General features: G+C 31.5%; 1 protein-coding gene across 26 annotated transcripts in view; it reads left to right on the top strand.

The window, feature by feature from the left end:
* The window catches only part of LOC145258201 (uncharacterized), a 418516-nt gene that overhangs the window by 146486 nt on the left and 250913 nt on the right, over positions 1–21117 (top strand). For 2 of the 26 annotated variants that reach the window (XM_080116108.1, XM_080116121.1), the window contains exon 1: positions 19884–20019. The exons of the other annotated variants lie outside the window; for them this stretch is intronic. In XM_080116108.1, coding sequence (XP_079972234.1) covers positions 20018–20019 — 2 coding nt within the window. In that variant the 5' untranslated portion in view covers positions 19884–20017. Of the gene's footprint in view, positions 1–19883; positions 20020–21117 lie in introns of those variants that run through there. 26 annotated transcript variants of the gene reach the window in all.

Here is a 21117-nt window from a genome sequence, read left to right on the forward strand (position 1 = left end):
ATATATTCCAGCACGTCTGATTGAACACGACAGAGTTATTCTTTTTTCCGATTTTACTGGATATCTTTTCCATTCGTCAAGCGGTCGTTTTTATTTCAGCTGGCGTGTTGTATAAAATGGTGACCAAAAGTTGTTGTTCAGCCATATTCTTCTCAAGCTCTTTCTATCGGTTCATCCAAAATATACAATATATATATATATATATATATATATATATATATATATATATATACGAATGTGAAGGTGATAAACACACACATTGTAGTGACCAATGTTGAGTGAGTGCAGATGGGTGTTTATATATACATATTATACATAATTATAAGTTAAACTGATTTAATATTGGGAAGTCTTTGGAGATGGACATGAATGTTTTAAATATGCATCATCATAATCATTATCGTTGGTTTATGATTTATTTTACATGCTGGCCTGTGTTGGCCGAAACATGATAATAATAACTAATATCTCTATCTCTACTGTAAAAGGAATTTGTGTGAGAGAGAGAGTTCTCTATAGACTCTACAACGGCTGGGCTGATTTTTTATGAAATTTCACACAAATGTACTTTATGTATCATGCAGTGTTCTTAGATAGGTTTTGTATTGGAATGTCTTTGATAATTATCGATAATTGATAATTGGAAAAATCCAGTGAAAGAAAGAACAGACGATTTTGATCAAAGTTAACACCTTATACAGCCTAACATCACATATGCATTTGAGAAATTTTATTACGACACAAGCAGAAAGGTCCTTTATATAAAATGAACAATAGGTTCTTTGATATAACTGGTGCATTTGAAATGAATATTTCTCTTTAAAGCACAATTGAACCATTATACTTGAATTTTGCATTTTAACTTTAATTTAAGCCGTTATATATAAAAATAATTTTATAAAATCAACAGTATGTTCTTTATAGTACAAAGTAGACTACAATGTATTATGGACTAAGTCACTGAAGGGAGGCATTGGAAATTTCCTCCCAGTGCACTGTGATGTGTCTCCGACTAGAGCAGGCAATCCATCAATTTGATTTAAAAATGGTCGATTTCACCGATAATAAAAATATGGGAGTTGGAAACATTTGTTGATCATCATTCAATCCCGGGCAACGTCAGGTCTTCCCGCTTGTCTGCTCATAAAAGAAATGGTAGATGTTCAAATTGCGCATTTAACCTGAAGAAGAATTCGTTCAGTAAAATAACACAAACCTTCTGTGTAGTTCAGTTGTCATAAGTATATTATATATATATATATATATATATATATATATATATATGATGCCGATTCCGGAAGGATGAAACGATGGTGTCTGTAAGATTTAAAACAAATGATTATTTATATTAGCAGGCCGCCCAGTGTTGCCTGGTTATAAAATACGCATAAGTATATTTTAATTAATATAGAAATGAAGACATGTGCATGTGAGTATGTTTTTTTTGTTTTTTTCTAAATAGTTCACTTCTTGTAAGTGAAAAAAAATATTACTCTAGCTGAGATCGAAACCAAAACATAAAGATAATAAGTCAAGTATGATAACCATTAGACCAGCTTGACACAATCTTTACAAACTGTTTTCAAACCTTATTCTAAACATAAATAAGCTGCCAGGTTTCACGGCCACGCATATGCATCCATGAAACAATTGACAACCACATAAAAATCTGATAACCCCCACGGACCAATTTTTCAATTTTTACCTTTAGCAGCCCTTTTTTCCGGATAAAAATAGATTAAAAAAATTTCTACATATCTGAATACCCTATATGCCAAATTTCAATTCTGTACATCCAAAATTCTTTGAGCATATAGGTTGAAAAGTGTCCACACACACACACACACACACACACACACACACACACACATTCTCACTTTTATCGAGATATATATATATGAATTAAATTCAAGTGTATTTAACTAAAAAGAAAATTTTTGTTTTGAAAAGTGATCAATACATAGAGATTTTATGAGTAAAATTGTATAAACATCAAAAAAGACCTTATGTCGATTGATCTATCTTACCTCGTCGGAACGTAGATCGATCTGCCTGGTCTTTTTCGATGTTTTTGCAATTTTACTTTGTGTGCGTGTATGCATGTGTGTGTATAACCCCTTTGCATGCAAAAGCGTGAAACAATAAGTTAATCGCAGATAATAGCTTTGCTCTACTGTGACAAAAGCTGTGAACAATTATTGTACAAATGTTTATTTTCTTTATCCCAGTATGTCTAAAGGTTATCTCAAATGTCCATTGGGGAAAGAAGCTGTGAAGAATAGGAGGTGAGGAAAATCAAACTGTTCAATCCTATTTGCTGCACTGTTCACATCTCAGTGGCGTTGGCAATTCTCATGCAGAAATAGCAAAAACAAAAAAATAAATAATAAAAAAAAATATGCCATCACACTCCTTCCAACAATTCTACAAAAAAAAAAAAAAAAAATGAATAAGTAAAAATGAATCGGAAAACTAGCAAATATAACTTGATGAAGGTTAATTCAATTGTATTATTTCGTTAGACGGCTGCTTTGTATATGTTGCCATTTTTTGTTGTGATCCCCACCCCTACCTCACTTTCTTTTTATTATTATTATTATTATTATTGGATTTCATTTGTTTCACATATGTGGGTTGTTTTTGTTGGCTCTAAGAAGCAGACATTACTTCGGTTTGAAAGACATTCTTTTGCATCTTTTTCTTCCACTTCATCTTTTCCCTTTCCAGCTTCTTTTATCAAACCCAGTGATACAAAGATAAAATCGCAGTCCCATCTTGGGGGGAGAGGGGGTCATTAGGTAATTTTCACTGATCCCTTTGCAAATAGTATGAGTCTGTCTATCCAAAGGCGACCTTATGGCAGGTGGGACCTTAATTTAAATTTTTACAAGACTTTTACGAACGAACAGAAAAGAGGCATGTAAAAAGTTTAAAAAAAAAAAAAAAAAACTTTAATTAAATACAAAAATAATTTATAAATATTTAATATAGTTTTTTCTTAATACCAGCATATCTGGCTACATATGTAGATATATAAGACAATCTGAAACTTCGTCAAGCACAAATATTTAGTGGATGAGTTGATAAGCCTATCTTAAGAATTAGCTGAAACATGTATGCACATGTGTAATTATAAATGTTTGTATTAAAATTTATGCTAAATAAAGGCACATTTCTATTTATTAACATTGTAAGAGGATGGTTTATCCAATATTACTCTGGAAATAAATGTGCATTTTATATAAATCAATTTTTAAACCAGCAGTTTTTTTTTTTTTGTTTTTTTTAAATGTTCCGTATATTAGTCATACTTTGGTTGTATTCTCCTAAGATCATCCCTACATCGGTCCACTCTCCAGCTACCAGTTATTAAATAGTACAAGGGAATCCCTGGCCTTTTGGCTGGGAGCAAAGTGTAGTATCTGTTCTGATGCTACACTTCATCCCTTTCTGTCCTCAATTAGTGGAGGAGAAATCTTTCTAGACTGAGGCAATTTTTATTTTTGTTCCTATCCAGAGTGCCCCTTTTTGGGGAGCTGGATTTTCCACATTAAAACCGACCTTGTGTCTAACTTGCCCTCGTTGTGAGGCAAGTAAATAAGAACATCATTTGTTATCTTTCAGAGGGCTTTAACACTCCTTGAAAAACTATCCCATGAAAAGAGAAAGCAGGAATGGCTTAGTAAGAGAGGCGGATAGAAGGGGTGGGGTGCACAGTGTCCAACCATCGTGAAGCGTATAAAAAAAAAATAGCCCCCCCCCCCAAAAAAAAAACCCAGCTAAATGTATCTATGTACATGGGGGTGAAAACAGTACTGGCAGTCGGGATTCCTAACCCACACCTGAATTTATGATACTGGGTGAAGGAGTTAGTAAGAGACTACTCTAAACAAACAAAATCATTACATTTTTTTAATTGAAGAATTTATCAATTTCAATAAAATTTCCAGCATCTATTCAATAAATGATTTTATAAGAAATGAACATTTTCAATTTTAACGTTCTTCTAGCGATTTTTAAAATACCCATGGAATTTATGTCTGTAGGATGCACAGTAACGTTTGTTTTCGTTTTATATATTGTTAAAAACTCTCTCTCTCTCGCTCTCTCTCTCTTTTTTTTTTCTTTTACAATATTATAAGTGCAGAAAGGTTAGTACTTGCATTTTTTAAATTTAAACATTTTTTTTTGTATTTCTCTTCCTCATTTTTATTCTTGCCATTTTCACATTTTGGTCCATATACACTAAGACATGGCCAGAGTCATACCTATTAAGCTTACAAGAACAACCATGGTCTTTGGCATTGTCAGCAGGAAAAGGTAACCTCACGCCACCTTACTTCTTCCATAAATGATGATGATTACATTCATGTTCTGAACGAATTAGTGAAATCCTGGATAAACCAGGTAGCTGAAAATAGATTATACATGTGGCAGCAAGACTCAACACCCTTCCATATCAGCCATATATATATATATAGAGAGAGAGAGAGAGAGAGAATAAATGACAAAAAGTTATATTCCAAAATTCATGATGTTGACCATCTTATAATTTATTCCTTTGATTCAGTAATTGCATTGAGCTTCTTAAATAAAGATTGATATAATGTATATCAAAATATATTTCTACAGAAATATATATATATATATATATACACACACACACACACATGACACAATCATCAGTTTTCACCAGATCACTAAAGTTAAGTAACGATGAGTCTGGCAAATACTAGATGGGTGACCATTTGGGAGGGCTAGACGCTGTATGTACTGCACTGACACATAGAAATTGCTAGATTATATCTGGGGGCGCATTTAATTCACTGGGAGAGATACACCCCTAGTCTTTGTTAAGACCTGCATCTAGGAGAAGGGAAAACTCTGATGTAAAACCTGAGGTCTGTCTGCTCTGTCTTGTGGCAGCTATTACACCGACAAAGATTAGTAGTTGTACCAAAAAGTGTGTTGGGTACTAAACAAAGCCTTCACAACTTTAAACAAATCATCTGTGTGGATTTCCGAACAACTTGGTTGTTGGAGCAAGAGCTCATCTGTTGAAATCGACAGAAGGGTGCATTTTATATAGATATATATATATATATAGATACTACTATGACTAAAACTTTGTTTCCAGAAGGAAGATGGAATCACAAATGAATAAAGATAAATGGATCGATCATAGTAAATCAATTATGCTATGATTGAAGATGAAACACAGAATAGGGGAAAGTATTATAGGTCACAATTCGAAGAAAACAATGAATAGATATTTTCATGGAAAGCAAGTAGGAAATGTGTCCATCACCTACTGTTTGCACATACGGAGCTTAAACATCATGCTATTTTAAAAATGGGTACATAAAAACATGGAATATGACCGATTTAAATATGGCAATTGAACAGTGAGCATCGTTATTTTTTCTTGTTTATTTTTTTATTAATGATCAAAGTACTTTTGTTATAGTGCTTGATTATGTTAACGTACATTTGTAATTAGAGATCACATGGTTTAATATGTAAAGATGACACTAATTAGATTTCATTCATATTTTCTTGTGGTGTAATGTGTTGTGTGAAAGTAGTTGTAACTAAAAGAGTTATCTACTTCAACTTCTTCGACATCAACAATCAAAGTAAAAATAAGTCATTATCATATTGTATGAATCTGAAGATGCTATTGTTAGCATTGGTTTACCCAATACTTTTCTAGTCAGAATTCTTTCTAGAAAGACATTGGGTACTTACAGGAAGAAACATGTGAAGGTTGCCAACGTCCTAAGTGAAAGTGACTTTGAGCAACAAACTAGATTCGAACTTCGAATACCCAGGTTGTCAGTTTGTGTCATTAACCACTTGACCACCGTCACCTTCCAGTAAAACTGAGTTGAAAGAGAATTAAATTTAACTTTTTCTTAACTTGAACCAATTTAAATCGACAATGAATGATGTAGCAGTTTTTGGTATGTAACTTTTATTTATAAAACTATATCAGTCAAGCAAATAGGGGAAAAATCTCACTTTATATATATATATATATATATATATATATATATTCGATTTTTCAGGTGCCATTTTTGTGAACTTCTTCAGGTTATTTTCAGATGTGTCTTTTGTTTGATTTTCTGATAAGTTGGAGTAAGCAGCCGAGATCAACGGCTACTTCTCTAGAAACATATTTTTTCTGAAATTATTATTGAATCATAGAACGTCAGAATTTTTAATTTAATTCTTATATAATATTTATATGTGTGTATATCCATGTATACATGTACATGTAACTTTATATAAACATAAAAGCAATGTACTTAAATTAATTCAAGTTATTCATACCTGCATAAGCGCATACCATCAAAACTGAAAAAAAAAACTGCAAAAAAAAAACAATGATGAAATTAAGACAATTTCATTATTACTTTTGACACCAGACATAGAAATATGAATTAATTTATGTACACTGTTTTATTGTCTATATAAAATTTATTTGTAAAGCTCTACCTTGTATTAAGTACTTTAAGAAAATATTTTATATATATATATATATATATATATATATATATATATATATATATATATATATATACTGGCCTCTATACTAGAGCAAAAGTAGACATAAGGTTAGCTAATAGATATCCACCCCCCCCCCTCAAAAAAAAAAAAAGAAACTGGATGGAGCAAAAATAAAAAATTACCAGAGTTTAGCAGGATTTCTCCTCCTCTGATCGAGGACAAAACAGATGCTAATATATAATGCTGATGTTTTCCTATGTACGTTATGTACCCTTATTAAAACGTTTTTTTTTTTGTTTTTCTTTTTTTTTTTTTTTTTTTTATTGATTATCTATGGGGCTGGGAAGATCCAAAAATGTACAAGAAAAATGAAATCTGAACCAGTTTAACGACTCATCAATCAGACTCTTCGATTATTCGGATGACTCATGATATGTATAAAGGGTGCTTTTTTTTTATTAGGGGCGTCGAACTTTATATTAAAATAAATCATAGAAGAAAAATATTTTTTGTATAAATATGTGGTTTATACCAAAAATTAATTTTTGGCGTTTATGATTTAAATATAATTTCTGGAATACGACCCCCACAGTTTGTATGCACATGGCATAATCTAGAGGACCAATTTTCACACACTCTCCACATTAAATTAGGCTGTATTTCGGCAATAATGCATCGCATGTTGTCTTTAACGTGGTCTATTGTGTGTGGTTTATTAGCGTAGACATGGGACTTTACACATACGTAAAGAAAATAATCTAATGGGGCTAAATTGTAAGAATGAGGTGACCAGTTGATAGGTCCATTTTTGTGAAATTATTGGTTCATTTCTCTCAGTAAATTGATCGTATCATTTGCAATTTACAAATGCTGCTCAGGTGTCAGTGTCTTTATGAGGAATTGCCAAACGAAGCTAAATTCAAAATAACCAATAGTTGCCAAATCTGCAATTCAAGAAAATAGTTGTCAATTTAAAGTTCGCTGCCTCTAACAAACGCCCTGTATGTATGTATGTATGTATATATATATATATATATATATATATATATATATATTAGTGTTGGGATCATTAATCGGAATCGGGAAAATCAAAACTTTTCTGAGTATCAGAATTGGTATTGGAATCGGAAAATGTTATGCTTATCATCTGATGCCAAAAACGATTCTTTTAATTCTCGTTTTTTATTTTTTTAAAAACTACAATTTTACATTGCTGCTACTAATAATAAAATAATAAATATTTATTGATTTTAAACTACCAGTAAAACTAAAATCGATAGATCATCTCCCCACAAGTGGATTTTTACGTTTTCTAGTATATATACATTTAACAGGGTTTTTTTTTTTTTTATGGTAATCGTGAAAAATAACAACTTTATAGTTAAATATGCAGAGATTTATAAAGAATCAGAATCGGAAATTTAGTACGGAATCAGTAATTGTATCAGAATTGGGGAAAAATATTAGAATCATCCCATCATGTATATATATATATATATATATATATATATATATAGTATTATACTTAATCTGAGCTAAACAACGTTTGTTTCGGGCCAGGATCAAAGTGTAGTGTCTGTTCTGCAGATGCTGCACTTAAGATAATTTGTACCAGTCAATGGAGGGGAAACCCTCTATACTGGGACTATTATTATTTTTGGTCACAACCAGAGTGTCCCCTTTTTACCCTACTTTTAGGGGAGCTTGTTTTCCCCAACATTAAAAAAACGGCCTTGTGCCTAATTTGCTTTGGTGTGAAAGCAAATAAATACAAATGCATGCTGATATTCTTCAGTTTGGGATGGAATTATGTCTGAAAAGAACTTCTTTTTCAATTACTCTAATTTGCTGTAATTCTTAAATATTTCATCACCAACCTATCTCATACTAACTTTCTCTCTCACTGTATGTTTTGAACCCTCAGCTCCCATTCTCTGTGCTGTCTCTCTCTTTCTTCCCTTTCTGTCTGTTTCCTTCTGTCTCTTTCTCCCTCTATCTCTATTAAGAGTCGAACATAAATAAAGGAAAGAGTAAAGAAATCTGAATATTCCATTATAAACAAATACCACCACAGCATAACTTATCTTTAATCTTTAATCGATAGCCAAAGAGAGAGAGAGAGAGAGAGACAGGCAGACTGATGGTGAGCAGAAAAACTAATTTGGGATTTTGTCTTTTATAAAAAATATAAAAAAATTAACTGGCTTTGCAAACTTTTTTCTTAATTTTGAATAATTTAATGCGAGTTAAATGGTTCATCCATATTTTTCTAGTATATATATACAGGTTTGAATCTCTGTATATATATATATATATATACAGGTTTGAATCTCTGCACAGAGGCCTCTAACCACACTGATAAGTCACCAATAAAAAAAACAGTCTGTGGATAACTATACATATAGAATTACAATATTAGATACAAGTGCTAATATATATTATTTGAATGCAAACATTTAAAGTCAGATCTACCAAAAAAAAAAAAAAAAAAAGCAGAGTATGGTTCGTCTACACAAAAAGCAATGTGTGTGTATGTGTTTTTTTTTTTTTTTTTTTTTTTTTGGTTGTTGTTTTTTAACATTTTAAATTCCATTTGTGAGAGAGATATTAAAGTGAGATGAAGAGTTCATATATTTTGGTTTTCTGTTTTCTCTTATCCTAATGGTTCTTTCTATTGTCAATTCCTCAAATATAATGATTATATTCTTTTTCTTAACAAACTGCTTCGGAATTGTTTGGAGTGTATTGTATAAGTTCAAATTTCAAAACTTTTTCAGAGATTTTCAGAACTTAAAAACATCAGAAAGTTAAATGTATTGTAGTAAATTTCAAATTTCTAGCACATTCTTTGGAATCGAGTGCCAATTTTTTGTACTTAACTGTATTTCTATAAGACAACGTTGTATTAACTGCAGTAATCCTTAAAAACTTGTCTTCTGGCTGCCATCTTGGATGTCTATAAAAATACTGTATTAATTAATTCTCCCAATTTTTTAAAGTATTTTTATGAAGATTGATTTGAATATATTTGATTTTTATAGAAATTTTAGATATAAATGTGTAGGGAAGTTAGATAATTCAAGTGCTCTACTATGTGGAGCATTTTAATTTGTTATGCAGAAAAGTTATTTTCATGGGACAAATACTTCAAATACAAGTCTCTAATAATTCTGTATATTTGAGACATTTTATTTCAAAGAGATATTCATTTGAGAATATTTCCATTATAAGGAATTTCCTCATCTTGCTGGTCACCATTTTCATAACGTTTTGACCGTTGCATTGTCTGGCCTTCTTCAGATGCCTCTTTGTCATCAGTAACCTGGGAATTTCGAGAATTATCTATATTAATACGATACCGTTTGTGTTCTTTTGTGTGTCATGCTTACATCCGGGTCATTTAATTGTTATATTCTTCTATTTCTTGTCATAAATAATTTTACCAAGAATTCTTCATAAGTTTTGGTTTCGGCTTCGACTATAGCTGATTGCGCAAATCATCTTTTTTTTTTATAAATAATTTTATCAAGAATTCTTCATAAGTTTTGATTTCAGTTTCGATTATGGCTGAAGGAACATAAGTTATATATTACATAAGTTTTTATTTCGGCTTCAATTCAAGCTAATACACCCAAATAAAATGGATATATTTTTTTTATTTTTGAAATCGCAACTTTATAACAAAAATCGATAGAACATTAATTCTATAATAATATATGCAAAATTTGCAAGAATTAAAATATCATATTTAAGTGTACTTTACGACTGGGCTTTAAAGCCGGGCGTTCATGCTAGCTTAGATAAATACTTTTGCAGTTTTAACAAAAGAGCTACAATAATATCAGAGCGTCTCCATTTACTAAACATCTACAGAATGTCAATATCAATATATTACATGAATGAGTCTCCTGTGGAATTTCCACAGGTCCTGCTAGTTTATATTAATAAAATTATTAGACAATTTTGTGTGTCTATTTCTCGTCTTCTCGTTATTTCCATGGCAGGTGCTCGTCTGAACTCCAATCTCTGGTCCCCCCCTCGCCAATCTTTCACGAAAAACACCCGTCTAGCTGAATCCACTGTGAAAAATTTCCCCCACTCTATATCTGTGCCTAAATCAAAACGCGGATTCCATGAACAAAGCTTCTTTCTTAGAACTACACGCCTGTGGAACTCTGTTCCGTCTACCTGCTTCCCACCAGACTACAACTTGGATGTCTTCAAGTCCAACGTTAACAAATTCCTAATGAACCGCCCCTTAAGTAAACACTTCATCAAATCTCCACACTAACGTAATGTACTTGCAATAACCCTTATCCCTGAGTGGCTTCCGGGCCTTGATAAGTGGTGATCACTGTGTAAAAAAAAAAAAAAAAAAACCTGATGTTTACACATGGAATTATTTTTTTATTCACAATTAATTGAATATTTATTGAAATAAAAAACACAATCGTGAAAAATTAAAACAAACTTTTAAAGGATTCTTTTTCGAACTTTATTAATATTCTTTCTTTTCACACACGCCTAATATTTCTTGGTTGGTTTCACCATCCCTGCAGTAATCATCTAATCAGTGCACACCTTTTTTATCGGCCTTATTGGTGATTTGGCAGTTCTAGTTTTCATTATTTATAAATTTAAAAGTTACAAAAACTAACTTCAAAGTGTGTGTGTTTTTAAAAAGTTAAAAGCGAATCAAAATGAAAAATAAAAGGAGAAGTAGATAATTTTTTGTATTCATATTTAGTTTTAAAATTCATTTTTCTCTTTTAGTCGCATCTTAGTCTAGTTTATAATTTTTTTTTAACGAAATTTAATTTCAAAAACTGGTTTTCTTGATTCTTTAAGAGATTCTGTCACACTCTACTTCCAAATGAAGAGGCAGAAAACATTGAGAGCATATGTGGCCACTAACAATCGGGTTTTCTCTTTCTCTTTTTCTAATTAATTTTGAAAGCCGGAAAAAAATGTTGGACCATTTTCATTCTTTTCTAAAATAAACATTTGAAAAAAAAAAAAAAAAAAAATCAGCAGTACATCTGACAATCTTGTGGGTATATGTGAGCAAGGTATGGAGCTTGGAAAAAAAAATAAAATGAAAAAAATAATAAATAAATAATAATAAAAAAAGGAAATACTTATAAGAACTCCACCCAAACCCAAATTTTGCTCTTTTTTTTTCCACTGCCTTCTTTTAACAATTCTTTCCTTTCAGCCTACAGGTTTTTTTTTTCTTCTAAGTAAACGACAGATGCCCCCCCCCCCTTAACACACTTTTTTTTCATCCTTCTTTGATTCAATAAACTCCTCCATGTGTTGTATTTTCTTCTTGAGAATAATAACAACAAATAAAAAAATTAAACTGTTTAGACAAAGCAAAAATATTAGATTAGCTATAAAGGAACCCAGACGAGAAAAAAAAAAGAGACTTTTCTTGACTACAAGCACATGACTTTATTTGTTCTGTTATTTTTTTAGTACTCTTATAAAAACACTGTTTTTTTTTGTTGTTTTTTTTTCTTATTTTCTATTTCCATATATTAAAAAAACCAACACTTTTCATCCCACTCTTCATGTAGGTCACCTTTCATTTCAACACTAAGCATTATTTATTTATGTATATACATATATATATATATATATATATATAAGTCAGTAAGTTGTCATTTTCAAATGAAGTATACAGTGTTATATATATATATATATATATATATATATATATATATATAACACTGTATACTTCATTTGAAAATGACAACTTACTGACTTATGTAAAGAATGTGGTTTAGATCCTCAACACAAACCATTTTGCCCTAACCCGCTTTTCTTCTATATTTTCTTTTCATTTATTCCTATAAAGATGCCCACAATGCCGTTGATAGGATCTCCTACCTCTCCTCTATCTATGATGGCTTATTTTCTGGAGGTGACGGTGGTCTAATGGTTAACGACACAGACTGACGACATTTGTGTCCTAAGTTCGAGTCCAAGTCGTTCCACGAAGATCACTTTCACTTACGATGTTTGCAACCTTCACGTAGTTCCTTCTGTAATTTGTAATGTTTTTCTAGAAATAATTCTGACTAGAAAAAATATCGGGGAAACCAATGCCAACAATAGAATTTTTGGATTCATTCAATATGATAATGATGAGCTTATTTTCTAGATTGTTCTATGTAAATAGATGAATAATCACCAAAAGGAAATCTTTAATATGTATTCAATAATGAATCTCTCTTATCTATCTATACATTTATAGTTCTGTCTGTCAGTTGGTTTTATATTTGTTTGCTGGCAAACTCCTCCTACGGTTTTAGAGATAGATCACCATGAGCATATGTATTCTAAAACTGCAATAGAAATATTACTTGAATAAATATATTTCATTTTTATCAGAGGGGGTGCAACATTTTTTAGGGTAGGGGGATTTGTGTCTGCGCTTAGAATCCATAAAAATGTTTTGCTTTATATTTTATTTATCACATGAACATTATAGAGATTAAACTATAAGAATGGAAATGTTCAAGCCTTAGAGTGGAAGTGAACAGGGGTCATCATTCATTCTTGGAAAACGCCGGGTGTGCCTCAAGGGGGTTAATGACTAAATTTACTGAAAATTATTTCAATGTCTTTTTATTTCCACCCAGTCAATGCGGAGTACCCTTTTGGATACTCCCCCTCTCCTTAAAAAATAATTATGAAATGTAAAAATAATGGAAAAAAAGAAGTAATATGGTCTTATCGACTACACGCAAATGGACAGTTTTTGATTCAATTCTAAACAACACTGAACATTTTGGTTCATAAAAAATCAGTTTCCAGATTTAACATCGTAGTTGTTTTATAAAAATGGAAGTTTGACCAAACTAAAGTTTGAGCCAGTTTAAAGAAATTTTTTTTTTTTTTAAATGTTTTTCTTGTTTTCAGCGACTGTTATTTTTTATTTTATTTTATTTTATTTTTTTAACATTTTTAAATAAGTCGCAGGACACCTCCAGAATGCTGCTTTTTGAAGAAAAACTGTAAACAGCCATATTTTGAATTATATTTATCTAAACCATTTGTGTGGCCAATATTAGGTAAATGCAGTTAGTAATGATAGAAAACCCAAAAAATAATTTTATCATTTCACTTTTCTATTGTGTCCAAATGTGTATAAAAATTTGTTAAAAATTTATAATTATGTCTAAGTTCAATTAATTTTTTTATCTGACAAAAAAATTGTTATCATCCAATTATTGTTTTGTCTGTCATCTGTCTTTCTTTTCTATTGACGCACGCATGCACGCACATACACACATATTGATGTGTTAAATTTCAGTCATCAAGGATTTCAACTAATCGAAACGCATGCTCTAAAACTGAAAACATAGTTTCATTGAACATGTATATATGTTTTTATAAATGTGTATATATGTTTATATAAATATGTGTATAAACGTTTATATAAATGTGTGTATAAACGGTTATATAAATGTGTACACACGTTTATATAAATGTGTGTACACACGTTTATATAAACGTGTGTATAAACGGTTATATAAATATATGTACACACGTTTATATAAATGTGTGTATTCACTTTTATATAAATGTGTGTATTCACTTTTATATAAATGTATGTACACACGTTTATATAAATGTGTGTATAAATGGTTATATAAATGTGTGTATAAATGGTTATATAAATGTGTGTACACACGTTTATATAAATGTGTGTATATACGTTTGGATATATGTATGTATGAGTGTGTGTATGTATATATAGATATGCTCATTTTGAATTGTCAATTTTCTTCCTCTGTCTCTTCCTCTCTCTCTCTGTCTTTCCTTCCTTGGCAAACTTATTCTATGTTGCAAACTGTAAAATATATCTATCTAATTAACAATCTTCCACTAATTAACCCAACTGTCCTCTTCTGTAATTGTTCTGTTAAAGAATATCGCAAAATTGTCATATTTTGCTTCTGTTTCTGTCTTGTTTTTCACCAAGTTTTTTTCCGCATTTCTTTGACCAAGATGCCCCCCCCTCTCAATGCGAAACAATATCATCAGTTTTCTGTTTTTGTTTTACTGTTTCACCATTTAATGAGAACAGTTGTTATCATGTATTTGAATTTTTGAATGACGCCTGCTCTTAATTCTTTGCTTGGTTCAGACTGAATTTGATTCCACCAAACTGGCATGTGCACACAAATTTCTCTCCCCCTCGAAATTGAGAGAGAGAGAGAGAGAGAGAGAGAGAGAGAGAGAGAGAGAGAGAGAGAGAGAGAGAGAGAGAGAGAGAGAGAGTGTGTGTAAGTGAGTGAGTTTCTTTTATTACTTCTTTTTGATTTCTTGCCTTTGGTCATGTTATTCACTTTTCACCTCCATTCTTTTTAATCATCTCAGATAGCAAATACAATTGTAATCTTTTTTTTTTTTTTAAGTCTTTGCTTATTTGAGAAAAAACCGTTAAAATTTAATTATGCTTACTCTTGAAAAGTTATTTCTGATGAATGTTACTTTTATAAGTCATCTCTACTTCTTTTTAAAATAAAATTGTCTGACCACTTCTCATGTGTCTGTGTTTCTTATTCTCTTGCACATTATAATTTCCTTTTAATTAGATATTTATTTTAATAAAAAAATTCTGTAGCATAAACTAAGACGAAATAAAAAAAAAAAACTTAATTAAAAAAATTACTTCATTTAATAAAATCCACCTTCTTATTAATAGAAAAATAAATAAAACAACGTTTATCTGACATCCATACGCAGTAAAACCCATTCTTATAATACAGGTACACAAATGTGTCAAAGTATGATTCGTTTTAACTAAAGGAAAACAGACCTAAGATATTTCAAAATAAAATATTAAGATTATGTTGCAAAAATAAAAGTAAAACCGTTCTCATACAAGACCGTTTAGTTACATAAAAAAATAGATATAATTTATTAGTAACTTTACTTTCAATAATAATTGATGGTTATTAAAATTGTAATTTTTTTGGTAGAAACATTTTTTTTCATTGTTTTGATCAACTTATTACTGAAAAACTGTGCAAAACTTTTAAAAAGAATTGAAAATAAAATAATTTTTGGATGAAATTGCCTTTATTTTCATTCACAATATTAAATACTGAATATCTTAAAAATATAATTTGAGTATTTGTTTGTGGCTTATGTGTAACCTATTTTTATTTAAGATTTATGAAGCAAAATTGTTGTCCTTGTCTGTTTTTGATGATTAATCAACAAAAGAAGATAATTTGTGATTCTGACGATTATTCGGAAGTTCAATTGCTGATGAAGATGAAAATTCATATACTTATAAGGTAATGAAAATAGTAAACATGCAGCATCTTGTTTCTGAAAGATGAAACAATATGCACACCATGCCCTTCATCATCGCCTTACTGACCTGATTCACAAGGCAATAGCACCAACATCGCTACTGGGATGGTGTAAGAAGAGTGGTGGTTAACTGAGGACATAGCTCACAATGGTCAAAGCTAACTTGGAAGCTAGGACTAGCCCTCACATCTTCAGAATGCAACAATGGAATTTCGAATGGCTAAAGTATGCTGAGGAGTCAGTAACAGACAGACTGGGATGGACTGCCTCGACTCGTAATGTGGCAGATTCAGTTGGAGGTGACTCAACCCAGATAATCATAAATAACTTTTAACATTTTTCCATCGACATCAGAAGTTCTACAATATCTGTAATCATAGTTATAGAATTAGATGTTAAACCCATCTCTAGAATATTTTCTATGATTAAAAATTATCAAAAAAAAAAAAGAACCTCTTTCACTCCATTTGTTGTGATATTAAACTTTTTTGTCACTTATTTAAAAAAAATATTTTATTGGTTTAACTAGTACCTAGTCAACATGAGTTCTTTTCTCATTCAAGTTAATTATATTAGACGTTTTGATTATGTTGGTTTCATTCAAGACGGTTATAAAATCTTCAGATTACAAACTCTAAAACAACAGGAAAATCTTTTTATTTACAATTCTATGTCCCCTCCCCTTGTCTCATTTTTCTTTTATTCAATTCGTTCCAACTTTACTCAGATGCAAAAAAAGAAATAGAAGGTATTAAAAAACGTGCCTCGAAACTAAATTTGATATTAAGCCTGTGAAATGTGCCTTTCCAATTGACTTATCCACTTATGTTGATGATTGTCTTCAAGCTTTTCACATGTAGGTTTTTATTAGTTTACATTTATTCAATTCAAAAGAGGAACCAAAAAATATCTGAATACTTCCCTCTATATTAGACTAAAAATCTTTTTTCTTTTTAAGATTTCCTGTAGCAAGAAAATAAAAATTTTAAGATCTTTTCTACATTATTTTCTCTTTAATTTGATAAGTTTTTTGTTTTGTTTTGTTTTTTTGCAAGATGGTTGCTTGGAATAGTAAGAAATATTTGATTGTTTTATGTTTCTACATTTAATATATATTTTTTAAGGTAACATGAGCACTTATAAACACACACACACACACACACACACATGCTTTTTTTGTGTGTGTGTGGTTCTGTCAATTGAATATTTGGTCTGACCAAACTTCAGCCAAAACATGTATGTGCATATGTGAAGAAGTTCATCTCTCTCTCTCTCTCTCTCTCTTATATATATATATATATATATATATATATATATATTATGGGGTTGACATAAGCTAAACAAACTGTACATATACCCTAGTGCTACTGATAACTACTTTAATATTGAGTAATATTGGAACTAATAGATGCCAAGTCTGCAAGATTAACAGAGTACTGAACAAATCTAAAATTTCTATTTCAATCATCATTAATAAACCGGAGGTGATGTATATTATTTAATTAATTGAAATCTTAATTAAGATGAATATTATTTATTTATTGCGGACTATTATCCTCATCTTTTTGTTGTTGTTTCACGTTTTGGACAACTATTCCTCTGGCCTTCGTCAGGTGGTAACCACGACAGATTAGGAACTCTGAATCTCCTAACTGTATTCTCATCAATTACTGCCTTCCATAGTTGGTTTTTGTCTCTCTACGTTTTTTGGCCAACTAAGCCTCTGGCCAGCTTTGGGTAGGATCAAAACTGCTATCTTCAGGCAATGCTCACCTGGAACCATAGAGATTCAACGTCTCTAACCTTAATCATCCGTGATGCAGTGGATAGAGACGTTGAATCTCTATGGTTGCAGGTGAGCATTGCCTAAAGATAGTGGTTTCAATCCTACCCAAAGCCGTTCAGAGGCTTAGTTGTGGTGAGACGAAAAACAGTTATGGAAGGCAGTAATTGTTGAGAATGCAGTTAGTGGATTCTGAGTTCCTAATCTGTTGCGGTTACCACCTGATGAAGGCCAAAGGAATAGTTGGCCAAAACATCATGAGACAACAACTAAAAGATAAGGATAATAGTCTGCAATAAATAAACAGACGTGATTTCTTCAGCATTTGACAAAATTTAGCTTTTGTGCAAAGAACTTCCAAATTCCACCCTTTCTGATCCGGTTACCTACTTCTAAACGTTCCCTCTATGATTAGAAAGAATATAAATAATATCTGTATATTTATCCAGGATGTTGCCAAACTTAAAGAGCCGTGGTCCTTAATGTTAGCGAGTCAAATACCCCTGACAACGTTCTAGTCATAGTCTAGTCAAAACCTGCTGCTGGAACTGGCTCTTATTATTACAGAGCTATTTAGTTTTCTTCAAGGAGAAACACTTTCCATCTCTTTGGAAAGTTTCATCAGTCTGTCCGGTATTTAAAATTACTGGTGATCAAGCATGTTTATATCAGTACAGACTGATCAGTCTTCTGTGTGTCATAAGTATGTTGCTTGAATCTGTCTGAAGTTGTAAATCACCTCAGCAAAAGCAATCTATTTAGTGATGAAGAATAACTATTTCTAATGTTACAGCTTTCGACATATCAAGGCCTTTCATAGTGCATGGCGTAGACTTGGTAGTTACAAAATAGCTAGAAACATTTTCTCAACCATCAAATTCTTTTCCTGTCTTTTCCTAGCTACAACCCCCAACAACGAACTTTCCTTTCTCTCTCTCTCTCTCTCTCTCTCTCTCTCTCTCTCTCTCTCTCTCTCTCTCTCTCAGTATGAAAAACAAAATGAAATGTAGAGTTTTAGATTTGAGATTTTCTAGTTTCTTTATTTATATACTCTAACACAAATGAAACTCTCTTGAACAAAAGTTTTTTTTTTCGTGAACATTCCATCTCTTGAAAAAAATACCACAAGGCTGCTTTTAACATGGTCATATTCAAGTCTAATATAAACAAATACTTGTTGAACTGTCCTTTTGGATAATCAATTCCTCTTTAATCATATTTTGCCTATTCTTCACATATTGTCATGGGGATTATAATCCAACTTATAATCTCTTTAACTCTTATTTTCGAGTGACCCCACCCCCACCCCACCCCACCCATGGTATTTTTAAAATTTAAAAAAGATCTGTAAAAGTAGTTGTTAATGGGCAGAAGTCAGAAACACATAATATCAATGCCAGTATACCTGAAGGATCTGCTATGAAGCCAAATCTCTTCCTGGTTTTTATTAATGATCTTCCAAATCATATTCTGAGATCATTTGTCAACATCTCTGCTGATAGCATAACTTTCTATGGCAGCACTTCAAAGAGCACTAATGGTCAGAAGCTTGCTAATTTTTTCTCTTCTGATCTAGAGCATATGGTGTTATGAAGAAAAAAGTGGCTTATTATTTTTAAAACCTATAAATTCAAGTTCCTTTCTTTTCACCACTAATGTTCAAATCCTTGTTTTGCTCCAGCTTAAATGAATGTTTCTCTTTCCTTAAAGAAGCAACTGCAGATCTTGATATTAAAAAAGATAGACACTTATGACATTTGGTTAGTATTTGTTATATACATTATTAAAATAATTGGAAATTTCCTAATATTTTCATAAATATTAAGAAATTCTAAGTTAACTTTATTCTAAGCTAACTTTCCAACAAACATCAACAGATAGATCAACCAGCAGTTACGGCTGTTGTTGCTTTCAATCACACACAATATAAAACTCTCTTACAATGTAATATGTCCTCTCTCTCTCTCTCTCCCTCTCTCTCTCTCTCTCTCTCTCTCTCCTGTCTTTATGACGTCATCCATAGATGACGTCATAAAGCATTTCCCTCACCACTTAAGTGAAGTTTATAAGCAAAGTTAGGTCCATGCCAGTCAACAGTTACGGCTACTGCCGTTGCTTTTAAACAACCTAACGCAACTACTTATGAAACTTTCTTGTGATGTCATAATGGACTCCCCTCCCCCTTTTCTTTCCTCCCTCTTTCTAACATGATCCGTGAATGACGTCATAAATGATTTCTCCCACCACTTTACATGAAGTGTGCATGGTGACAGGCAAGCAAAGTGCAAACAGATTTAATAGTGTATAGATATAGGAGAGAGCGAAATAATTTAATAGATTGAATAATTCAAGTAAGAGAAAAGAAATTCTGATTATCACAAGGTTTTCATGTGAGTATGAATCAATGATGCTTCTTACACTTTTGAGGATTTTTTTTTTTTTTTATTAGGAGGGACACCGCTTATCAAGGCCCAGAGGCCACTCTAGGATAAAGGCCCCTATTTATTTGTCTCTCCACGAGGGCAAAATGAGACATGAAGTCTGCTTTTAATGTGGGGAAAATCCAGCCCCTCCCTCCAAGAAAAGAGGCACTCTGGATTGGAGCAAAAATTAAAATTGCCTCAGTCTAGAAGGATTTCTCCTTCAATGATCAAGGACACAAACGATTAAGTGTAGCGTCAGAACAGATACTACACTTTGCTCCTAGTCAAAATAATGGTTAATAAGTGTTATGTAGACGGTGAGACAACACCATGATGACCAGTAATGGTGGAACTTGGATAGGGTTTAATCATTTAAGAGGACGGCTGAACAAGAACTTATTTACTTTAGACTTGAAAAGGACCATGCTGTAGTCAGCTGGGAAACAGCCCCACGGTACTGTTCCACACAGACGGACATGTCTAGGAAAGAAACTCTGCTCATAGAATTTTCGTTTAGTTTTAGGCACAATGGGAAATCGTTGACTTGTTATCATTTTTCTTGTCAAGCGTTTTAAGTGGTTGATAAAGGTAGCATTTTTTTTTTTTTTTTGTAATTCATTTCAATATTTGAACGTACGACATCGACTTAACTAGAATCGAAACTTAATACAACAAAATCTCTTATGAGTAAAAAAAAAAGAAGAAATTGTATAAATAACAAATTCTCGCTTATGACAAAAAGGATTAAGCTTAGGAGGATTACCTATATATTCTATACTTTTCTCACTGCTTCTCTTATTTCACGGTGGAATTTCCACAGCAAGTAACACATAACTTAGAATAGTATTTGCTAGAAGTAGGAACTTATTTTTCCATTTACACATTAAAGACGAAAACAAAAATCTAACTTCAAACAAATGAACTTTTCGCAAATCTATTGTTTGTCACATTCTTTATTTTCGCTTTTCACTTTGACTTTAGGAATCTTCAACAAGATGAAGAATTCAATTCTTTCCTAGAGTGGCAATATTTTTATATCGAATATCTGCATTCATCTGACGACTG

The sequence above is a fragment of the Euprymna scolopes genome, chromosome 33, assembly GCF_053919585.1.
Source record: "Euprymna scolopes isolate OS-2025 chromosome 33, ASM5391958v1, whole genome shotgun sequence".
NCBI classification, from domain to species: domain Eukaryota; kingdom Metazoa; phylum Mollusca; class Cephalopoda; order Sepiida; family Sepiolidae; genus Euprymna; species Euprymna scolopes.